At 41.1% G+C, this 23,065-nt stretch overlaps 1 protein-coding gene across 1 annotated transcript in view; it reads left to right on the forward strand.

The window, feature by feature from the left end:
* Positions 1-23,065, forward strand: part of CNTN5 (contactin 5) — a 354,084-nt gene that overhangs the window by 248,944 nt on the left and 82,075 nt on the right. The window contains exon 12 of the mRNA XM_081951235.1: positions 21,471-21,598. Coding sequence (XP_081807361.1) covers positions 21,471-21,598 — 128 coding nt within the window. The remainder of the gene's footprint in view (positions 1-21,470; positions 21,599-23,065) is intronic.

Raw genomic sequence — 23,065 nt, forward strand, 5'->3', positions numbered from 1 at the left:
TCAACTTTGTATTGTGTGCCAGTTGCACCAATTCCTAGATCAAGGGGCTCTACTTACTGTCACTCATGTCCCTGTTGGACTACTGTGATGCACTCTACATGGGTTTGCCCTTGAAGAGTATCCAGAAATTTCAGCTGGTACAAAATGCAGAGGCATTGGAAATTATGTGTTTCTAAAAGAACACACATTACACCTCTGCTCCATGAGCTGCATTGGTTATCAGATTGTTTCTGGGTCCAATAGATAATTGGCAAAAAACTTTGGGAGAGAAATTATAAATTGACGTATAAAGAAAAATTGTATAAAATATTTTATAGGTGGCATTTGCCACCGGGGAAATCAGCCAAAATGTTTCAAAACATGTCCACCAAATGTTGGAAATGTAATCAAATATTGGGCACATGCTATCACATGTGGTGGATGTGCTCAAAAGCAAAAAAAAATGGATGAAAATGCATACGTAGTTAGAAAGAATGTTAAGACAGCATATATACTATAAGCCAGAACTATTTCTGTTAGAAAAATATGATAAAGGGAATGTATATTTGATATTACATGTCTTGACAGCAGCAAAACATATGTGAACTGATTGTTGTTTAGCTTTGCTATATACCACTCAAAGTCACTTGTTTGTGAGATAAAGAACAATTGTGGTGGGATATGGATCTGGTTTACAGGATCAACTCAGCATATGCCAGAACATATAATGTTCCAAGGGAAGTACATGTTAAATTTCTTAGGAAGACCACGAGGGATGAGATTCTAGGAGCTCAGAGGGGGGGGGGAGGGATCACTAAAATACAAAGACAAAGAAATTACCATTCTTAAGCAAATTCTGAAAAAAAATAAGAGATAAGAGGAGGAAGTATTCTTCCTTATCAAAGAAATTATATAATAAAGGAGTTTGGTTTAGATGGTTATTGCCAGAAGGAATGTTGATCTTCTGGGAGGGAAACAGAATTAGAATTAACACAGTTGTGGAGGCAGAGGCCTTCATTAAAAAACATAGTGCCCTCCTGGAAGACGAAAATATAAGAGGTAGTGAAAAAGCTGATAATACACAAGATATGAGGGAGGGAGGGTCTGTGGCTCCACCAGAGGACAGGGGGGAGGGAGCAATATCAAAAAGACTCAGGTCACAAAAATAAATGTATTTGAAATATCATTGTAATTGTTGATATATTAGAAAGTGGCAAAAGAGATGATTGAACACATGGTTGATACAATGTATAACAAGATGCTGTTTCTGCTTATGTTTTATCTTTTGTTTTTTTTCTCTGTAAAAGTTGTGAGATTTGGAGAGATTTCTACCTCTAGCACGATGGAGCTGCCAAAATTTTTGTATATCCACTTACCCTTTCCCATAAATGTTTAAAAATCAATAAAATTCTTTTTTTTAAAAAAAAAAGTCACTTGTTTGTGACATGGGCGGCTATATAAATGTGACAAATTAATAAATAAAAATGAATACATTTGGAAGTTTAAAAAGTGTCTCAGAAGAAAGCAGTGATATTTATGTATTGTTGCTAAGAAATGACATGGATATGTCAATACAGTCACCAGAAATGAGCTGGACTCAAGAGACTGTTTACTTTTTAATATAAACACTTGATTAGAAATAATACTTTGAGTGCTAGATGCTTTCTATGTCAGTCCAAAAAAAGATATCGCTTTAATTTGTTTCTACCTGTACTTTTTAAAAAAGCGATGGCATCCAATTTCATCTCTATTCTCCTGTATTCAGGGACATTTCCCTTTTTTGACAAGAAGAAGACATGTCCTATGGAAACTGTCAATTCTGTTCACCATCAGAACTTCTGAACTGATTACTAAGGTTTAAAAGCCCCAGAAGGATCAATCATAGCTTCTGAGGCCTGGAGACTTATAATCAATAGATTGTTTGCAAGTAGCAATGAATGCCTTTTTCAACTCTAATATTTCTGGCAATAAACAGGAAAATATACCATTGTTCCCCTTTTTGCTAAATGTGGACTCAGAATTTGTTAGATTGGGTAATGGATAGGCAAACGCAGGCTTAACGGTAACAACAGCTCTTTATTAAGTATAAGAAGTGAGAACAATCCAGCGAAGGTTGAGTCTGACAGCAGCCCATTTATAGGGAGCTGTCAGACCCTTCGACCAATAGGATTAAACCTCTGTTCCCGCCAGAAAAGAGGACCTTGGTGGAAACCACTGTAGTTAGAGAAAGTATCTAACAGAATTCCTCTTGTAATATTAGCCGAAAAGAGATCTTCATAAAGTTGCTTTAAGAGTCAATTTTTATTTATTCTATCTCATCCTTCTTTCATATTAGTAATTCAATTTTTATTCAGCCCACATTCATTCAGAGACCATTAATTTTCTCTTGTGTTCATATACATTCCAGCTGCATTTACCTCACCTTTATATTACTTCTGACATGTCCAACTCTCATTCCCACACATAATAAAGTTAAGTAAAAGCATCCCCTTATATACAATTAATTTTCTTACCAACATTCTTCTCAACGACAACAGACTCATTTTCTTTCTACCCACCTTAGCACTTCTTAAAATTTCTTCATCCACTTCTCCATCTTTAGTAAACATTCAATGAAGCTATAAGGACATGTCTCCTATACCATTTCAGACAAATGGTTATCTAATCTCTTCTTTAAAACTTCCAGTGTTGGAGCATTCACAACTTCTGGAGGCAAATTGTTCCACTGATTACTGTATTTTTCGGAGTATAAGACGCACCTTTTTCCCTCAAAAAAAGAGGCTGAAAATCTGGGTGCATCTTATACACCAAATACAACCTTTTTTGCTTCCCGAAGCCCTGCCCCTTCACCAAAATGGCCATGCATAGCCTTATGGAGGCTTTCAGAGAGCTCCTGGGGGCTGGGGAGGGCAGAAATGAGCAAAAAATGGGCCTTTTTTTGCCCCCCAGCAGCACTCTATAAGCCTCGATAAGGTTATGCATGCAATTGTTTGACAAAAAACAGGCCATTTTTTGCTTGTTTTTGCCCCCCCACCCCCAGGAGCACTCTGCAAGCCCCACCCCCAAGACCTTTTAAAAAAAACAGGCCCGTTTTTGGGAGGTTTGCAGAGTGCAAAAACTTTTTTTCCCCTTTTGGAAAGCTTTTTAACTGATTGATGAGAATTACATTGATCAAGTGCTGTGCCAGCAGAAACAAAGTCTTAGGTGCTGCAGATTGTCAGCGATTTCCTTCTCCAGTACATGGATAAATACACCTGGAAACATCTACCTACCTACCTACCTACCTACCTACCTACCTACCTACCTACCTACCTACCTACTCTGTCTCTCTCCCTACCTACCTACTGTATTTCTCTCTATCTCTTTCAATTTCTCTCTCTCTATTCCTCTATCTACCTACCTACCTACCTACCTACACACACACTCTCTCTCCCTACCTAGCTACTGTATTTCTCATTCTTTCTCTTTCTCTCTCTCCCTTACCTATCTACTTTTTAAAATTTGCCTCTTCAAAACCTTGGTGTGTCTTATATTCCAAAAATATGGTAATTGTTCTAACTTTCAGGAAATTTCTCCTTAGTTCTAGGTTGCTTCTATCCTTGATTAGGTTCCACCCATTGCTTCTTGTCCTACCCTCAGGTGCTTTGAAGAATAGCTTGACTCCCTCTTCTTTGTGGCAGCCCCTGAGATATCAGAATACTGCTATCATGTCTCCCATAGTCTCCTTTTTATTAAACTAGACATACCCAATTCCAGCAACCATTCTTTATATGTCTTAGCCTCCAGCCCCCTGATCATCTTTGTTGCTCTTCTCTGTATTCTTTCTAGAATCTCAACATCTTTTTTACATCGTGGTGACCAAAACTGGATGCAGTATTCCAAGGCATGGCCTTACCAAGGCATTATAAAGTAGTATTAACACTTGACATGATCTTGATTCTATCCCTCTGTTTATGCAGCCTAGAACTGTGTTGGCTTTTTGGGCAGCTACTTTACTTTTTATTAAAGTTAAATCAAGGGTGGAGTAGAATAAAATAAGCTGATAAATGATTCAGAAAGTTAAAAGTTAAAACAATATAACCGAGCTATTGCCACAGATAACTTCATTGTGAGTGGAGGAAGAGAATAACGACATTCAACATACTGAAGCCTAAATATAAATCAGTAAAATTACTTCCTTCACCTTACCTGAAAATTTACCTTAACTTAAATTCCTTAAGCAAATTCTTAAGAGATTCGTTTTTAGAGGTTATCAGTAGCATAAAAGTGTGGTGTAGTAATTAAGGCATCCAGTTAGAAACCAGGAGTCTGGGAGTTCTAGTTCTGCCTTAGACATAAAGCCAGCTGGGTGACCTTGGACCAATCACTTTCTCTCAGCCCTAGGAAGGAGGCAGTGGCCAAACCACTTCTGAAAGCAGGCAAAGGTACCAAAACAACAAACAGTGTTATAAAGAAAAAATGGCAGCCACAGCCATGCAATTAAGTCCTGCTGTCTGACTGCACAATTGAAGCTGCCATCTTGAATTTTTATTAACCTAAGTGGTTTTCCTGGAAGGTGGGCAGAATTCTTTGCAATTCTTTCTTTGGTCACAGTTTTAGTTTAGTTTAGTTTAGTTTAAGTTCTGAGGTAATGAAAACGAGGAGGCTGCTGATCCATTAACTATTTATTAAAGACAACTCCTGACAGGAATAGAACAACAATAACCCGGCTGACAGCTATTTATACTGACAGCTGTCAGACCGGTAACCAATAGAATAACAGGATTTATCCCGCCGAAAAGTCAGAGCAGCTGGGCCAATCAGAGGGGAGCGGGACAGCGCCACCTGCTGGTGGATACTCTTGGTACACAACAGTTTAGTTTATTGTCAGTGCACATGGTACAACAAAATTAAATGTCATCTTCAGTGTACATTATAACTATAAAAACAAAAACACAAACATACATCCTATACTTTCTATATAATTGAAACTGAAAACCCGATATTGCACTATGCCATAGAATTCAATATGGTTACTGCCCTGGGATAGAAGCTGTTTTTCAGCCTATTTGTCCTTGTTTTTATTATCCTGTACTATCTGCCAGATGGCAATAGTTCGAAAAAAGGGTGCCCGGGATGTCATGGATCTTTAAGAATGTTTTGAACTTTCTTAAGGCAGCGGGAGCTATAAAGCTCTTCCAAAGAGGGGAGAGGGCAACCAATGATCACAAAGAGTACTTTTTGGATTCTCGATCAGCGGCTTCCAATAAGAGAAGATTAAAAATGGAGCTAGATCTAGGAATCCAAGTTAAAAGCCTTCCTGGAGATAAACAGGCTGTTATTTTGTCTGTTGTCAGTTTAGTTTTTCAATAATGAAAACAAACAAACAAACAAATGCTTGTTTCCATCTGTTAAGATTCTATCATCGCTCTCAAATTAAAAGGGGATTAAATGGTTTTGAGGTGGGAAAACTAGAAAAATGGGATTGAAATATTTTCTCTTAGCCAGAAAGGAATTTAGGGCCCGTGAAGTGATAATTATGAGCCTCCTGCAGTTTTCCTTCCAAAATCTGAAAAAAAATCATTGACATTTCTATTTTTAATTCAAAACAACTTCAGATTGAAGCCCTCTGGGTTCACCTAGTTTGTCATTGTTATTTATGGCATTTCTCATTGGAACAATCAATCAGTCCTAGTTGAAATGGAACATGTGTCTAAACAATTTGGAATTTGCAAACTAAAACTTCATCAGAAAGTCAGATTTGCCATTAGCTATGCCACTGACTAGATAAATCAGATAAATTTGGGGAATATTAGTACATTTTCATGGAGCTTGAAGAAAGCTTTAATATTTGGTTGGGCTAAGCTTTAAATACACTGTTCTTCTTTGAAATCTGCAAAGTATCTCATCCAACAAGGAATTCACAATTTCACTTTAAATGTTACTTTGGCCATTTTAGAAGCACTTTTATCTCGTCGGTGTGCCTTAATTACCAGGAACGATGGCACAGTTTTTCAAACAGAATGGTCAGCCGATCGAAAATAAATAGATTGTGTTATCTGCAAGTTAATATTCGAGCAGCATTACTCTGAATAAAACTACCTTGCAAAGAAATAGGTTCCAACTGAATGGACTACATTACACAGCTCATTTTAATAGCAAATATGATTCCAGTCAACAATCATTATTCCAAGAAGAGAGGAAAATTTCCATGTAAATATTCAACTGCCAGCTTTAAAGTTAAGAAAACTCTCATCATAGCCACTGATGGTAACATTGGTTTGCATTTCATGAAAAAAAAAGATTGATATTCATTATACATTGTTGTGTGTGTGGAATATATAGCTCTGCAATGATTCTGTTCTTTCCTCAGCAGGGGTGGGTTCCTGCCAGTTCTAACCTCTTCTATAGAAGAGGTTCCACAAATCTACAGTGCCGTTTAGAACCAGTTCCAGCTCCCTCCCCCCGCCCGTCCGCACATCATCAAGGTGAAGAGCGAGAGGAGGAATTCTGGGAGTTGAAGTCCACAAGTCTTAAAGCTGTCAAGTTTGAACACCCCTGGGTTTTTTTTTCTAAAGGGTTAGGGGTGCAAGGGTCTTGTAACTTGACAGCTTTAAGACTTGCGTGCTTCAAATGCCAGAGTTTCTGAGCCAACATTTTGGTTGCTAAGCAAGAGCGTTGTTAAGTGAGTTTCACGCCCACCCAGTCACATGGCTGGCAACCACTCCCACCCTGTCACAGGGCTGGAAAGCCACCCCCACTCAGTCACATGGCTGGCAAGCCACTCCCACAAAGCAGGCCACATCTACAGAAGAGGTTCTAAAAAAATTTGAAACCCACCACTATTCCTCAGGCAATGTTTTTGGCAGCAGTACAGGAGGAGAAATATGTTGTCAGTTGTAGAGTACCACAAAGATCTGTTTTCTGTCTTGTGCTATGCTACAAACCCCTCTTCGTTGTGGCAGCCACTCAAATACTGGAATACTGCTATCATAAGTTTGATCCTGACAAGGTTCAAGGTTAACTCAGCCTGCCATCCTTCGAAAATCAGTAAAATGTTGAGACTCTACAAAAAGTGCAGAGAAGAGCAACAAGGATGATTAGGGGATTGGGGGCTAAAAGATATGAAGAACTGGAATTGGGTATGTCTAGTTTAATGAAAAGAAGGACTAGGGGAGGCATGATAGCCGTGTTCCAATATCTCGAGTTCAATTCTGAATGGTTCAAGGTTGACTCAGCCTTCCATCCTTCCAAGGTTGGGTAAAATGAGGACCCAAATTTGTTGGGGGCAATATATTGACTCTGTAAACATCTTAGAGAGAGCATTAAACCACTGTGAAGCAGTATATAAGTCTAAGTGCCATTGCTAAAGGTAAAGGTGTCCCCCCCCCCCTTGCACATGTGTGCTAGCTGTTTTCAGCTCTAGGGGGCGGTGCTCATCTCCGTTTCTAAGCCAAAGCACCAACACTGTCTGAAGACGTCTCTGTGGTCATGTGGCCGGCATGACTAAATGCCAAAGGTGCACAATTGTCTTTATTGGTTCAGCTGAACTGGGCCAAACCGGGAAGATTTCACTCCTGCTTAATTCTGAGCAAAACATTGCATCTTGCAACATTTTTATTGCAGTTCCCACTTGTACGCCTTTATTTATCAATCAGGTTCTGATGGCAAGTTTCCATGTTCTTGCAAAGCAGTGGTGGGTTACAGGTGGTACACTCCGGTACGGGCGTACCAGAGCCAGCCCAGAGCACTGGGTATCGTTCCAGTATGGTGCTCTGGAGAGCCCGCCCGCCCGCCCGAGTTCCTTACCGTGTTTTAAAGCTTTTGGCATGTACAGCGCCTGCGCGATGCACCGCCAAGCACCTGGAGCGTTGCGGGGGCTTGCGGAAGTGTCGTTTGCAGCTAAAATGCATGCGCGCACTGCGTGAATCCATGTTGACAATGCCGGGCCCATTCCAACTGTACCGGTTGGAACGGGATCCGGAACCCACCACTGTTGCAAAGCCTTTGAGAGTTGAATAATGTGGAGAATAGGGGGGTGGGTTTCTTCTAAAGTCTTAACAAAGGCAACTGTACCAAGTTTATCATAGAATATGCATGCACCTATGCATGATTTAAATTGTCTTGTTTGTGAATGAGCTAATTTTTTTCCCGTTTGTCAGTCTCGAACCCAAAGAGAGATTTACAATGGCGAAAGGATAATTCACGTTCCGTCCTAAATCTATTGTTCTCGGAATCTAATCTAGGAATTGATGCCAAGGGAAATAAATATTAAATATTCCATCAGCTTCAAAACGTATTTTATATACCTTGTTATAAAATTTATAGAAATTGATTCTAAGCCAAATTTATATATAAGTTCCGAAAACTAGTTTTGCTTGCATTTGTTTTCTTGTGTGCAGTACTAAAGTCATATGAGTATATGTGTGTGTGTTATATTTTATGTTAGTTTGGCCTAGTTCTATTTTGGATAGCAATTGCTCAGGTTATTATATTGCCAACAGTCCCTGTTGTTGCTGCTGTTATAAATTAATATCCAGTTGTGTCCAGGAAAGGAAGGTCTCAAGAGTGTTTTTAAAATACCCGGCATTTCTTTTTTTTAAAAAAAATTGCGGCAAGCTGAAAGCGGCAGCCAAACTGTAAAGAACCAAAATTAGCAATCGGGGAACCAATTATAGAAGGGATTAACTTGAGATCCATGGGTAACTCTGAGCATCATAGGAGCTCACAGGATAAATCAGATAACCCCTCAAAGGATAGAGGGGGAAAAAACCCTGGAGGAACACATCCAATTTCAGATATCCCGATGAAACTGCTGAAGCTCTTCTTTGACATTAGAGCTGAGGATTCAAAAGAGATTTTAAAAAAAATCAGAAAGTTATCAGGGAAAGATTTAGCTCTGTACATAGTCTTCCCTTTGTAAGACTAAATAAGATGTTTCTTTCATTTGGGGCAATTGTACTTTAATGGTTCATAAATCTTTGCTGAGTATACATACCACGGCTGCCACTCAGGCCAATCAATTATGATGTGAGTTCTTAATTTGAGCCAATAGCCCTAGCTAGGCCTACTATCTTCCCTCATTCAGCCTGCTGGATGGGGGATGGGGTCTTTTGATATGCATCCTGAGTTAATGGGTCTTTAAGGATCAAAACAAGCATTCCAATATCTTGCAGGGAAGTGTGATAACATCCTTTTTTTTTGTAGGATTAAAAAGGTGTAGAGTAGATCTCCAGCCTTAATTGTGCCTCTACTATATGCAGCATTTCCAGCTAACAGGTTGTCACGAGATCAACAAAAGCCCAGTTGTGGGGTCCTTGGTGGTCTCTCTGAGCTTGGTTGCTTTCTTGCCAGCATTTCATTACCCAACTAGGTAACATCATCAGTGCAATGAAACATCTGTAAGAAAACAATCAAGCTCAGAGAGCACCAAGGACAACATGAGCTACAAATATTCTCTTCTGTTAAAAGTTCCTATGCAAGCCAGAGGCCATAAGCGGGTGACTTCCTTGCAAGCAAGCCAAACTTCCCATCAACTAGGAGGTTTATGCAGTTTAGTCAGGGTGCTAAAAGGAGAGCATTGTTCCTAATTGTGATACGTTACTAAGATTAAATTTTGAGGTTAAGGTAAGGCACAAGAGCAACCAAGATGATTAGGGGACTGGAGGCTAAAACATACGATGAACAGTTGTAGGAACTGGGCATGGCTAGTCTAGTGAAGAGAAGGACCAGGGGAGAGATGATAGCAGCGTTCCAATATTTGAGGGGCTGCCACAGAAAGAAGGGGGTCAAGCTATTTTCCAAGATACCTGAAGGCCAGGCAAGGAATAATGGAAGGAGAGATCTGACTAAGGGGAAATTTTCGGACAATGAGAACAATCAACCAATGGAACAGCTTGACTTTAGAAATTGTGAGAGCATCATCACTGGAGGCTTTCAAGAAGAGATTGGACTGCCATTTGTCAGAAATGATATTGGGGGTTGGACTAGATGACCTACAAGGTGCCTTCCAACTCTGTTAATCTGTCTGTCTGTCTAATGTAGAGTGTCCTTCACTCACTGCAAAGACTACACCATATCACTGAACTGTTACTTATTAAAAGAGTTGTGGCCACAACCTGCCTCATTTAAACCAGCCAAATTAGTTTATTTGTGTGCATAAAAGCAGTACAAAAAGGAGCCAAAAATGTTGATACTTTGCAGGGCAGAAGCAGAAACAGAGTTCACATACCTTTGGTCCACTACATTGCAAAAAGAAAGACAAAGAAAAAGGGAAACATAGCGGAAATTACAGAATCACCTTGGAATATTTTAGATAAAGCCATTTATATGGCATTATTATTATTATTATTATTATTATTATTATTATTATTATTATTATTATTATTATTATTATTATTATTATTATTATTATTATTATTATTATTATTATTATTATTATTATTTAACCCTTCCTTCTAAGTCAGAATGCCCAGCCATACTATCTTTGAGATATAGCTGGTGTGGGAAGGGAACCATACCAAGACAGTGTAGTCCAGTGGTGGGACATGACTGGTACGCCCCGGTACAGGCATACCGGTGCCTGCTGGGAGCACCAGGGACTGTTCCGGTATGGTGCTCCGGAGGGCCCACCATCTGCTCGCCCTCCTGACCTGTATTTGAACCCATCAGGGCTTACGTGCATGTCTAACGGAGCGTACAGCGCCTGTGAGACGCTCCGCTGAGCAGCTGCAGAATCATGGAGCGTCACAGGCAGTAAGTACGCACGTGCATGTGGTGGACGCCCGACCCCGTTGCACCGTAGCAGTTGCAACGGGATCCGGAAACCACCACTGGTGTAGTCCAGGGGTTTGTCACCCTTCCCAGGCTTCAGGAAAGCCTCCGGAGGCTGGGGAGGGTGATAAGGGGCCCCCAACGGGCCAACCAGAAGTTTGCATGTGCGTGCGACCCCTCCCCAGGCTCTGGAGGCTTTCCTGAAGCCTGGAAAGGGCAAAAAATGGCCTCCCCCCAGCTGCCCAAAGGCCCTTCAGAAGCCGGAAATGGATTGTTTCCAAACTTCCAGTTGACGCCTGGGGAGGGCGGAAAATGGGCCCAACAGGCCAACTGGAAGTTTGCATGTGCGTGCGATCCCTCCCCAGGCTCCGGAGGCTTTCCTGAAGCCTGGAAAGGGGAAAAAATGGCTCCACCCCCCACAGCTTCCCGGAGGCCCTCTGGAAGCCAGAAATGGATTGTTTCCGAACTTCCAGTTGACGACTGGGGAGGGCGAAAAACGGGCCCAACAGGCCAACCGGAAGTTTGGAAACAATCTTTTCTGGAGGGTCAGGGGAGGCCATTTTTGCCCTCCCCAGGCTTCAGGAAAGCCTCCGGAGCCTGGGGAGGGATCGCACATACATGTACGGGGTGGGGGTGCATGTGCAGTTGGGCGGGGAGATTGAGTTGGCACGCATGCGCGTGATAGCAATTTTGGCAAAAAGGTCCACCATCACTGGTGTAGAGTTTCCTGCCTGAGCAGGGGGTTGGGCTAGAAGACTTCCAAGGTCCCTTCCAACTCTGTTATTCTGTTCTATTGTGTTAACTGATGAAGCTTCTTGGATGAGAAACAAAACATCCTCCCTTCTTTCTCAGGGAAACAACAGTCCAGTTGCCTTTTGGAAAAAAAACACCTTTGAGTGAACGGAACTACTCAGAAGTAATTCTATGTGTCTTTCTTGATTCCGATAAAAAAGGATATTTGTAGCTCTGGGTTGAAATGATGGGTCCTTGGTGCTCTCTGAGCTTGGTTGTTTTCTTGCAGACATTTCATTACCCAACTAGGTAACATCATCAGTGCTAGTCACCAAGGACCCTTCTTTCCTGATTCTTGTGGCCTGATGCAATTTTAATAATAAAAATTTTATTGGTTTTTCAACATTTATAGGGAAAAGGGTAAATGGACAGGTATACAAATTTTGGCAGTTGCAAAATGTGAAAGGCGCCCCTCCCTCCATACTCATAGTATACATTTATATATAATACATTGGTATATAATTGATTACAATCAGCATATTAGTTCTATTACTAAATTCAATCAGATTAGACATTACAGTATAAAATCCAGATATAATTCCATTATCACTTTTGGTCAGTTTATAATAATATGATTTTCTTGTTTATTTTTGTGATCTGAGTCTTCTTGCTATTGCCCCATCTCCCTCCACTGGCAGAGCTCTGGCCCCTCCCGTGTCCTGCGTGCCCGTTGTAGTGTCTCGTGTTTTTTCTAGGAGTGTTTTGTTTTTTTCCATAAAGGCCTGCGCCTCTATGGGTGAATTGATTCTGATTCTTGTCTCCTCCCAGAATATCAGCATACCTTCAGCCATCAACCATCTAAACCACACCCCTTTCTGGTATAATTTATTCGCTAATTGCGAATAATTCCTCCTTTTTTCTCTAATCTTCTTAGGGATCTGCTTCAGAATGGTTATCTCCATATCATGGTATGTCAATGCTTGCCCCCTTTGTACACCCAGAATTTCATCTCTTGTGCTTTTTCTAAGAAATTTAATGTGAACCTCCCTGGGTACATTGTGTGTTCTAGCATAAGCTGAGTTCACTCTATAAACCAGGTCTATATCCCACCCCATCTGTTGTTTTTCTTTGTGTGTGTAGTCAGCCAGGATGTTTGTCATGATGTCCCTTATGTTTTCCCCATCTTCTTCTATAACATTTTGAAATCTAAAGTAATAGGACATTCTCTCAAATTCTATTTTCATCTGTTGGATGTCAAGATCTTTGTTCCCTTTCTGCACAGCTTCTACCCCCCCCCTCACCTCCTCCACCCCCCCTTCCACAAGATCCAGTCTCTGTGAGTTCTTATATATTTGGGCTTGATTTTCTTTAATTTCATCTTTCATTTCCCTTAGCTGTTTCTTGATTTCCTCCTGGCCCTGTAGAATTTGTTGAAGCATTTGTTGAAAGTCCATCTCTGTAGTCTTAGGTTGCATCAGTTCTGATATCTTTGACTGTGTGGCTGGACTGGATGTTGCGGATGTTGGAGCAGAAGTGGCAAAGCCAGGTTTTCCAGGAGGTGGTCTTTTAGATGCCATCCTTTATAACGTTAGAAGTTCAGTCCATATATAAGATAGACAGTTAGAAAAGAAGGGTAGCCAGGTGAGTCTCGGGAGCAGAAGAGCCAGGCAGAGGAGAGTCTCTCTAATAAGTCTGGCAGTAGATAGAAAGTTTCCCCTAGGAAGTTTAAAAAATACCAATCCACAAGAGATTCCTCTGGGAGACACGGAGACAAAGACCGGAAGCCTGAATTTTAAAGGTGGAGTCAAGTTTCACAGTTCATAAAGACAACGGAAGTGTGCCATCTTGCCCTGCCAGTTTTGGGCACAGAGGCATAACAAAGTTTTAAAAAGTTCCAAAAGTCCTCAAATCACAGTAATATGTAGAATTAAATTGAAAAGAAAATCATCTCAGCCTGGGTGAGGCTTCATTCGTTGGCTCTCCCCCCTCCTCCTTCCCCGGGGGCTGAGAGCAAAGTTGTTCCTCGCCGCTTGTCCAAGGGGGGGGGGGAAACCCCTCCCTCCAGCCGCGCCTCCAAAATGCTCCGAAAGTTATTTTAAAAAGCTGAATAATTCTTCATGCAGAATAGGGAATGAAGAGAGAAGCACTGCAGCTGCTTCCTTCTCTTGTTGCATTCTCCAGTCGGCTTATAGCGAGGCGCGAGGCGCAGAAACGCGAAGCGCCCTCCGAGCTTGCTCCCCGGTGCCTTGGGCGCGCGAGAGACCTCCCGCCGGCCGCCGCCGCTGCAGGAGTCCTCCGCGATGCCGCCCCTCCGGCAGGACCCCTCTGCGGGGTGTCCTGTGCCCCCCAAGGAGTGGGGAAGCCCACCGGGGAGCCGGAGCGGGCAAGGAGCTGCCCGTTGCCGCCGCCGCCGGAACCGGAACTCCAGGCCTGATGCAATTTAAGCAGTCCATATTTAGTGGGAGATTTAAGCATCATTGATAGTGAATGCAGTCATTTATGGCCATTTATGACCACACAGTCATGCAACCTCAATTTATTTTTATTTATTTTTTTGCCAGAAAACAGCATTTATTTCCAGTTTCCGGCAAAAATGCCCCTGGGCAAATAATGGGTTTGTTTAACAACACCCCCACCCAAAAAGATCATAAAATGGGTTGATCACATGTTGACCCATTTTACAATCATCATGACTTATGACTGTAACGAGCAAGTTCCATTATGGTCTTACATTGAGAACTACCAGTAACCTCAATCATTATAATCTGTTTTAGATAGGGGAAGGACGAGACAAGAATCAGCTCTACAAAAGTCCCCACAAAGTCCTTTGGACCTCTGGTATCACCCATTATCAATTTCCTTCTAATTAGCTTGCTGATCCTGAAAATAGCCACAACTCAATAAGGAGCAGAAGTGTGGTCACTTCTCTTCCTCCAAAATAAAAATAAAATCCAGTAGGTTGCGTTGTTATCCCGACTAGGCAAAACTTTTTAGCAAAGCAGTACCAACCTCCTAGCTCCGTGATGGCAAACCTATGTCATGTGTGCCACAGGTGGCACGCAGAGCCCTCTCGGAGTCATCTCCCCCCAGCTCAGCTCCACCACAAATGTGTGCGTGTGCCTCCCGCCAGCCAGCTGATTTTCGGGTCTCTGCCGCGCATGCGGGGGGGTGGGGCATGCATGGGGGGGTTTGCACACGTATGCATGGAGGATGGAGAAGTGCAGGGGGTGTCGCATGCGCAGGGGGTTGGGTGGCAGGGGGTGTCGCGTGAGCTTTGCATTATGGATGGAGGTGCGCTTTCAGCACGCGATGACAAAAAGGCTTAGCCATCGCTGTCCTAGCTGCTCCGAAATGCAAAAGTTTATTACGAGCCTCCGATGAAAGAGCTGGAGAATTCAGAAGACGTTCAAGGAGAAAGAAAGGTTTGTATTTACAAATACTTGTCCTCGTTCCCCGTAATCTACGTTAAAGGATATTGACAGCTTCTATATCTGAGTTAATATGAAGAGACAGATTGCTCTGATCAGACCTCTGCGAAAGGCTGGAGGGTAATAAGAGTCAGCCCGTGCAGCTTTCCAACCTGCTTTGCATCTAAAAAGCCCCCCCACCCCCACCCCTGTGAACCTTCAGCAGAAACTAATTTCATACCCCCAGTGGCCATGTCAGCTGAGGAAAGTAGGGAACCAGACCATTTAAGCCACATGTTTTTTTTTTCTCTTTAACCCACTTGCTGATTCGGGGCTTTTAGAGTCTATTTCTTTGCATCCCTCCCTCCTGTGATTTAAAAATGCTTTCTATTAATTTCCTCATTCTGATTTCGGTTTCTCGTTTTGGGATGCAAGAGAATTGTTGTTGTAAATTAACCATTGACGTATATAAAGCAGTCTGTGTCATCTAGGGAAAAAGCTGAGATTTAGATAATGTAGACATAGATAATATAAATATTTAGATGAAACAGATATAGATTATATACCGTGTTTCCCCAAAAATAAGACAGGGTCTTATTTTCTTTTGAAACCCCCACACCCCCGGAATATGATCTTGGCCTTATTATCGGGGGGATCTTATTATTTTGGGGGTGCAGGAGGCAGTGAGCATGGGACTGCATGCCCCATCACCCCCGTTGCCTCCTCTTCCTGTTCTTCAAGCTGGCCGAGCAGCTGTCCAGTGCTGCCTGACATGTCCCGCCACCATCCTGCATTGGGTTGGGCTTTCTTCGCGAGGGGACAATCTGGGGACAAGAAATTTAGGAAGCCTGGGTTGGCGTGGGTTGGTTCTCCAGTGAAGCATCTGATCCATCCCCAGGGCTGAGCGTTTTGCCCTTTGCTGCCTCTCTGTCTCAGCTTGGAAGTTGCAGAGGAATCCTGCGAGGGAAGGGGAGAAGAGATAGCAAGAGAAGCCATGTCTCACTCCACACCTCTCACTTCTCCCCCACCCCACTTGCTACCCCTCTCGCTAAAGAGACGGGGAAGGGAAGCAGCCAGGATTCTGTTGCCATTGGGGCGGGTTGGGAGGTGTTGGGCCACGAGATGTCCTACCTGAGACTTGCAGCTCCGTCGTATTCCTCACCGTTTTGTCCCGGGAAGCACCTTGTAAAAAAAACCTCGCGAGTTCAATCAAACTCCTCAAACTCGCGAGGTGGTTTTTTTTTTACAAGGTGCTTTCCTGGACAAAATGGTGAGGAATGCGACGGAGCTGCAAAGCAGCGAGTAGATGGGGCGGAGCCAGCCAGAGGTGGTATTTGCTGGTTCTCCAAACTACTCAAAATTTCTGCTACCGGTTTGCCGGAACTGGTCAGAACTGGCTGAATACCACCTCTGGCTGACTTGCCAGAAATAGTACAGTAAACAGAAAAGAAGTAAATAAGCTCTTTCTATTGCTGTTGTTAAAAAGGAATCACTGTCAAACAGCTCCACTTTTCAAAAGTGGAGTAACCCAATGCTAACCCTTATTCCTGTGAGAGTGTGAAAGATAAGTTGACACCTAACTGACTTGTTATTTGGCTTGTATTGTTTATATGTTTAGGCCCAGGAATCAGAATAAATTTAGTTGACTTGCATGTTCTTGTGAAATTGCCGGACAGCCAGCTCTTAAAGTTACTCATGAACTGGAAGTCAATTAATCTCTATTCCACTTTTCTTTTCCCAATTTTGCAAAGCAGTTTTTCAAATGAAAATTGTGCATATTGAGGGGAAATTCATATAAAAGCTCATACGTTGGTAAAAAAGCATACCCAAAAGTATTACCTTACATTACATTAAAGTAAATATAATGAAAAGCGAGAACAGAAGCACATAGCAAGGAAATTGTGTATGAGAATATGTGCAAATCTTTAGAAAAAAACCAGAATTGGTTGCAGAAATTGAATGAAGTGTACCTACCACTGGAAAAACAAGAAGTTATTTAGAATTTTTGTTGGATTTATATGCTGCTATTCCTTCCAGGAGTTCAAGCAAGGTACCTACTTTTCTCTCCTTCAGTTTTCCTATAAAAGATCTTTGCCGTTGGTTGGCTTGAGTGATTGAATATCTTTGCACAGAAATGGGTAGAATGTGGCCATCAGCTACCAGATTTTAGCATATCCATCTTTTTAGAATGCCCACAAAGCCTAGAAATTTGCCCATCTGTCAACATCATCATCCATCTCACACACACCCTGCACCTCAAAGGGCAAACTAATGTTTAAAGTTTTCTAACTTTGCAGGTGGCTTTACAGGTGGCATGAACACAGCTATTTATAAATAGAAGTTTATGAATTAATTGGATAGGTATACAGCCAGATATAGAGCTTACTCAACAAACCATATTGATATAAGTCATAGATTAGAGTAATGTGTAGACCAGGTCATTTGTTAAACCAGTGTTGGCGAACCTTTTCAACAACGAGTGCTGAAATGGGACCGTGCATGTGTGGGGAAGCGGTAGAAAAGCAGCTCCCTGGCGCGCACACCCAGGAGTGCCAGAAACTGGAAGGGCAAGTTCCCTGGTGCACGTGTGCATGCTGGGAAGCTGAGCTTTCTGTCTCTGGTGTGTGCATGCATGCCAGTCACCTGGTCTTCCAGTTTCTGGTGTGCATGTGCGCATGAAGACCAGCTGGCCAGCGTGTATGCGCATGCTGGAAACTGGAAGTTTCTGGTGCTCCCACATGCACGAAGACCAGCTGGCTGATGCACATGTGTGCACTGGAACCCAGAAGAGCAATGGGCAACAGCTGGCATGGCCGGAGAGATGGCTCTATGCGCATGCCATAGGTTCACCATCATGGTCGTAGACTATTACAGGTGGTCACAGAGTCAGCCAAAAGTTTTGAGTGTATTTGACATTTTTGCCAAATCTATCGAGTACTTTCCATGTACCTGGGCTAGACAGATGTTGTTTGATGGGATTAAAGAAATTATAACAGGATGTAAGCTGTGCTAATAAAGCTCCCTTTTGCAATTGACTGGTGGTAATCTTGTCAATGCCAACGGTGTTCAATTGGGGCTCCAAATGTTTTGAAATTGCACCCAAGGCACCTATTCCTGTTGGAACTACCTTTGCTTTCTTTTGCCACAGTCATCCATATTCTCTTTGCAAGTCATTACATTTTGTTATTTTCTCCAGTTCTTTCTCTCCTATGCTGCTGTCTCCAGGTATTGCAATGCTCACTATCAAGACTATTATTATTCAGACAACTTTCTGATATTCTGTGAGACAGAGTCACAGCATGTATTATCCCATTAAGCTATTAACTTCCCTCTCTCTCTTTTTTTTTTTTTTTTGCTCTTGCTTCACTTCTAAAGTTGGCGATGATCAATCATGCTTTCACAAATCTGAGGTTACAATTGTATTCCACAGAATGGAGTTCAGCGAGAAACATGTGGATGGAATGAATTCAGTTGTGAACACTTAACTCATCTCTTGTAATTTTTCACTCTCCCCATTGGCATTTAGCAAGCAGCTTGTCTTACGTTTCTGTGCCCAAGATTTTTTTCTTTCTTGCCCTAATTGATTGAACTGTTTACAGCACAGACTGAGTTCACAAAGAAATTGGAGCACGTTTTTCATGACAATTGGGAACCTTTTGCCTGATAATTTTGTTCAACCACAAGGTTCTATCTTAGGCCCAGTACTCTTCAATATCTTCATAAATGTCTTAGATGAAGGAATAGAAGGGGAACTTACCAAATTTGCAGATGATACTAAGCTGTCCGGAATAGCTTACACCATAGAAGATAGGCTCAAGATCCAGATGGATCTTGACAGACTTGAACACTGGGCCTTATCTAACAAAATGAAATTCAATGTAAAGAAAAGTAAAATCCTATACTTAGGTAAAAAAAAAAAAAAACCAAAACTACACATATAAACTGGGCAAATCCAGTCTTAATAGCAGTGACTGTGAGAGGAATCTTGGAGTCCTAGAGGACAACCAGTTAAATATGAGCTAACAGTGTGCAGCGGCAGCCAAAAAAGCCAATGCAATCCTAAATTGCATTAATAGAGGGATATAATCAAGATCAAGTGAGGTACTAATACCACTCTATAAAGCCCTAGGAAGACCACACCTAGAGTACTGCATCCAGTTTTGGTCACCACACTATAAAATAGATGTTGAGACTCTAGAAAAAGTGCAGAGAAGAGCAATCAGGATGATTAGGGGACTGGAAATTAAAACATATGAAGAACGGTTACAGGAACTGGGCATGGCTAGTCTAGAGAAGAGAAGAACCAGGGGAGACATGATAGCAGTCTTCCAATATTTGAGGGACTGCCACAGAGAAGAGGGGGTCAAGCTATTTTCCAAAGCCACCTGGAGGCCAGACAAGAAATAATGGATGGAAACTGATCAAGGAGAGATTCAACCTAGAAATAAGGAGGAACTTTCGGATAGTGAGAACAATCAACCAATGGAACAGCTTGCCCTCGGAAGTTGTGAGATCTTCATCAGTTGAGACTGTCAAGAAGAGATTGGACTGCCATTTGTCAGAAATGGTGTAGGGTCTTCTACTTTAGCAGGGGGTTGGACTAGATGTCCTATAAAGTCCCTTCCAACTCTGTTAATCTGACAACAGAAATGGTCATTTATTTCCTCTCAATTGGTCTAGGTTCGGTTTGGTTTGAAAAAGCTCCTATGTTTACACAAACAATTTCACCTAAGGTATATGAGCATGTGTCAGGTTGGGGGGGGGAGAAAGAGAGAGAAGGAGAGAGCAAGACAGACAGTGTGAGAATGAGAGAGAGAGAGAGAGAGAGAGAGAGAGAGAGAGAGAGAGAGAGAGAGAGAGAAGGATTGTTATATATGGATGACATAATGATTAGCTTCTAAAGAAACATCTTCGCTCATATGAACTTATCTGAATGGCATGTGACTTTCCCAGTTATAGTGCAGTATATATGAAATACTGTTCCTCTGAGGCAGGCTTGTCACAGAGATTTAGTACCAAGTAAAATACCTATCCCTCAGGGCCACCAACAAAATGTCACAGCATTATTCCTTTGTCGTGTTTCCCTAGTCTGCTGAACCCCCTTCCATCCCCTACTCCCTTCCACCTGTTTTCCCTTTACTTCATTCCATAGTCATTTTTCATTGTATTTAGCAAAAACCTGGGGCTTCACCTTTATGCATGACAGGTGCCAGTTTGGCTATTGGTGTTTGTCTGTCAGTATCAAAAACCGAGGAAGCTATTTGTATAAGCATGATTTTTTTTCCTCAAAGAAAATACTATTTCTACTGGATTTTGCACTTACACGCCCCACCCCCACCCCAAACAATATTAAAAGTTTTTTTTTTTTAAGGAAGATGGAAACAAACATAAATTAACAGGAAATAAGGAAGAGAAAAAAGAATAAAATGAAAGAGAAAACTAAAAGTACAAGGGAAAAAAATAATCCTGCCTTTTGCAATAAATCAATAAATAAACCCAGAAGGGACCTAAAAGAAAGAAAGAGACATCAGGTATAATTGTCTAAGGTCTGGGTGAAGAGACAAATATTTAAGGTCCTTCAAAAAAAAATAAGTAGGGCGGAAACCACTCAAATTTTGGTGAGAACTTCATTCCTGAGGGTTTTCTAGTCATTATTGTTTGTAGACATCTATATTCTTGTTTTCAGCTTCTTTTACTCTTTTCACTTATGTCCAATATATTCCATTCCCATATCTGATTGATCTTTGGAGCAGTAATAGCATCCCAACTAAACCAGGGGTGGCCTTAAGAAGATCATTTCTTACTCTAATATCCCATAGTTTGGTGATATGAAGTTCACTTGTAAAATTTTACTTCATTGGCTGCTGCTGATATTGCCACAACCTGTATCATGATGTCAGGACAAAATAATAATATATATATTAGTATGATATGGGAGGTGATAGCCTATGTGGCTTCCATTTTCAGAAGTAGCATCACCATTCTCATGAAGTTTAATTCCACCCTTCAACTTCATTTTGACAATATGCTATACAACTATAATACAGGCAAATAATATCCATTTGTAGCCAAAATTCATTTCCATCTTCCTGCTGTCCTGCCATAGAGTATACTATAAATCATCTTTGGACTATATACAATTAATTTTCTCTTCCTTACCCATCTGCTGCTTCTTTTTTATCATGTTTGTGTTACATTTGATTTTAAGGTCACTCTCACATTTCACTTGAACAGCTGGTGCTTAATATTGAAAGATCGTTGAATGATAAAGTTACAGAGTCAGTGAAAGACGGATGTCATTTTAAAAAACTCATTATGCTTGACTGTTTGCTAAAACAAGCGCTTTATGAGTACATTTTTAATAAAGGGATTTGTCTGCTGGTTGAGGAATCTGGCTCCTTAAATCAGAAAAGTTTATTTTAACTCTATTTGAAAGCCTGGAAAATGCAATTCCTTTTCTTCATACTTAAGAAACATGACCAGATTTGACAATTCTATTTAAGAAACTTAAAAAGAAATGACACTAGAGAAATTACCTTCATTTGAGATAATATAATATGCAACTTCAGGATAAAACCTTTTTTTTAATATAATTTTCAGGGTAACTGTTCTTCCAGATGGAAGCCTGCAAATTCTGAATGCCTCCAAATCTGATGAGGGGAAATACATATGCCGAGGAGAAAATATATTTGGTTCAGCAGAAATTACAGCTTCAGTATTTGTGAAAGGTGAGATATAACTGGAAAATGATTGATCTGCAAAGGTTTGCACGAAGGTAAAGCAGAGTACGCTAACAAAACTCCAACAAAAGTCAGTTTGGTCTAGCAGTCTAAGGCGCCAGGCTAAAATGTGGGAAATTTGTGAGTTCTACTTTCATGCTATCCATGAAAGCTAGCTAGGTAAATTTGAGCCAGTCACTTTTTTGAACAACCTTATAGTTGCTGTTGTTGGGAAATTAAGAAGAGGAAGATATGTTGAGTATCTTTGACACCTTGAATGATTTGTAAAAATAATCAGGAGGGATACAAATGAATACATAAAAGCAACATGCAGGTATTCCAATATTGTACTCTGCTAACTATATTCCTAGTAGAATAGAATACTGAGATTCTTCTTCTTCTCCTCCTCTTCCTCCTTCTCCTCCTCCTTCTTCTCCTTCTCCCCTCTTCTTCCTCCCCCTGTAGTTAGGGATGGTGGGGAGAGGATAGTGAAGCCCTTGGACCACTTGGATTCAAGGTTTCTCTTCTAACCTTGAGTAACTACAGTCTCCTTGGAATTAGACTAGAACAGGTTGATACCAAATCCTTACATCCAAAATAGCAGCCATACTCTGCTATGAGTTTGTTGATCCAACATATTTAGCGGGTACTAGGTATGAAAACTATTTTTGGCTTATAGTATTGTTCTGTAATAATTATATTACACAACCTTTCAAAATCCAGAAGTGTGCAGATATGTTAGATCATAATATATCTATTATTTCTGCTCATTGGAATACAGAACGTGTTCTGTAATAATTATATTATGCAACCTTTCAAAATCCAGAAGTGTGCAGATATGTTAGACCATAATATATCCATTATTTCTGCTCATTGGAATACAGAACCTGTTCTGTAATAATTATATTATGCAACCTTTCAAAATCCAGAAGTGTGCAGGTATGTTAGAACATAATATATCTATTATTTCTGCTCATTGGAAGCAAGTGGAAGTTGCAATCCAACACATAACACACACGTTCTCTCCTGCCCATCTTCCAAAGAATGGTCACAAAGGAACTACTAATAAGAATAAAATCATTGCATCTTAAAGATTAATTTAAAAACACAAAGGGAACCCATAAAGCATTTAAAAAATATCAGAGGAACAGACAACACACCAGAATTAAAAGCCCTGTATTCTAAACATCCTACAAACCAAAATTGTGCCTAAATAAATTTTCTTTTTCTCAACTACAGACGCAAAGCATTGGGCTGAGAAAATTGATAAAAGAAGGAGGGAAGGAATGGGTGTGTGTTTGGGGGGGATGTCTCAAAATTACAATTACGGCTGAAGGCACTTGGGTTTGTTTGCGGGATCTTTCTCCCCTCTACGCTTTGATAATGACTGTTAAAAGGGCAAACAAAATGAGAAATTCCTGTACAACTCAAACTATCACAATCTACATCTTCCTGATTTTTCTGTCAATCAGTGCA

The sequence above is a fragment of the Natrix helvetica genome (genome assembly GCF_964273705.1).
Source record: "Natrix helvetica genome assembly, chromosome: 4".
NCBI classification, from domain to species: domain Eukaryota; kingdom Metazoa; phylum Chordata; class Lepidosauria; order Squamata; family Natricidae; genus Natrix; species Natrix helvetica.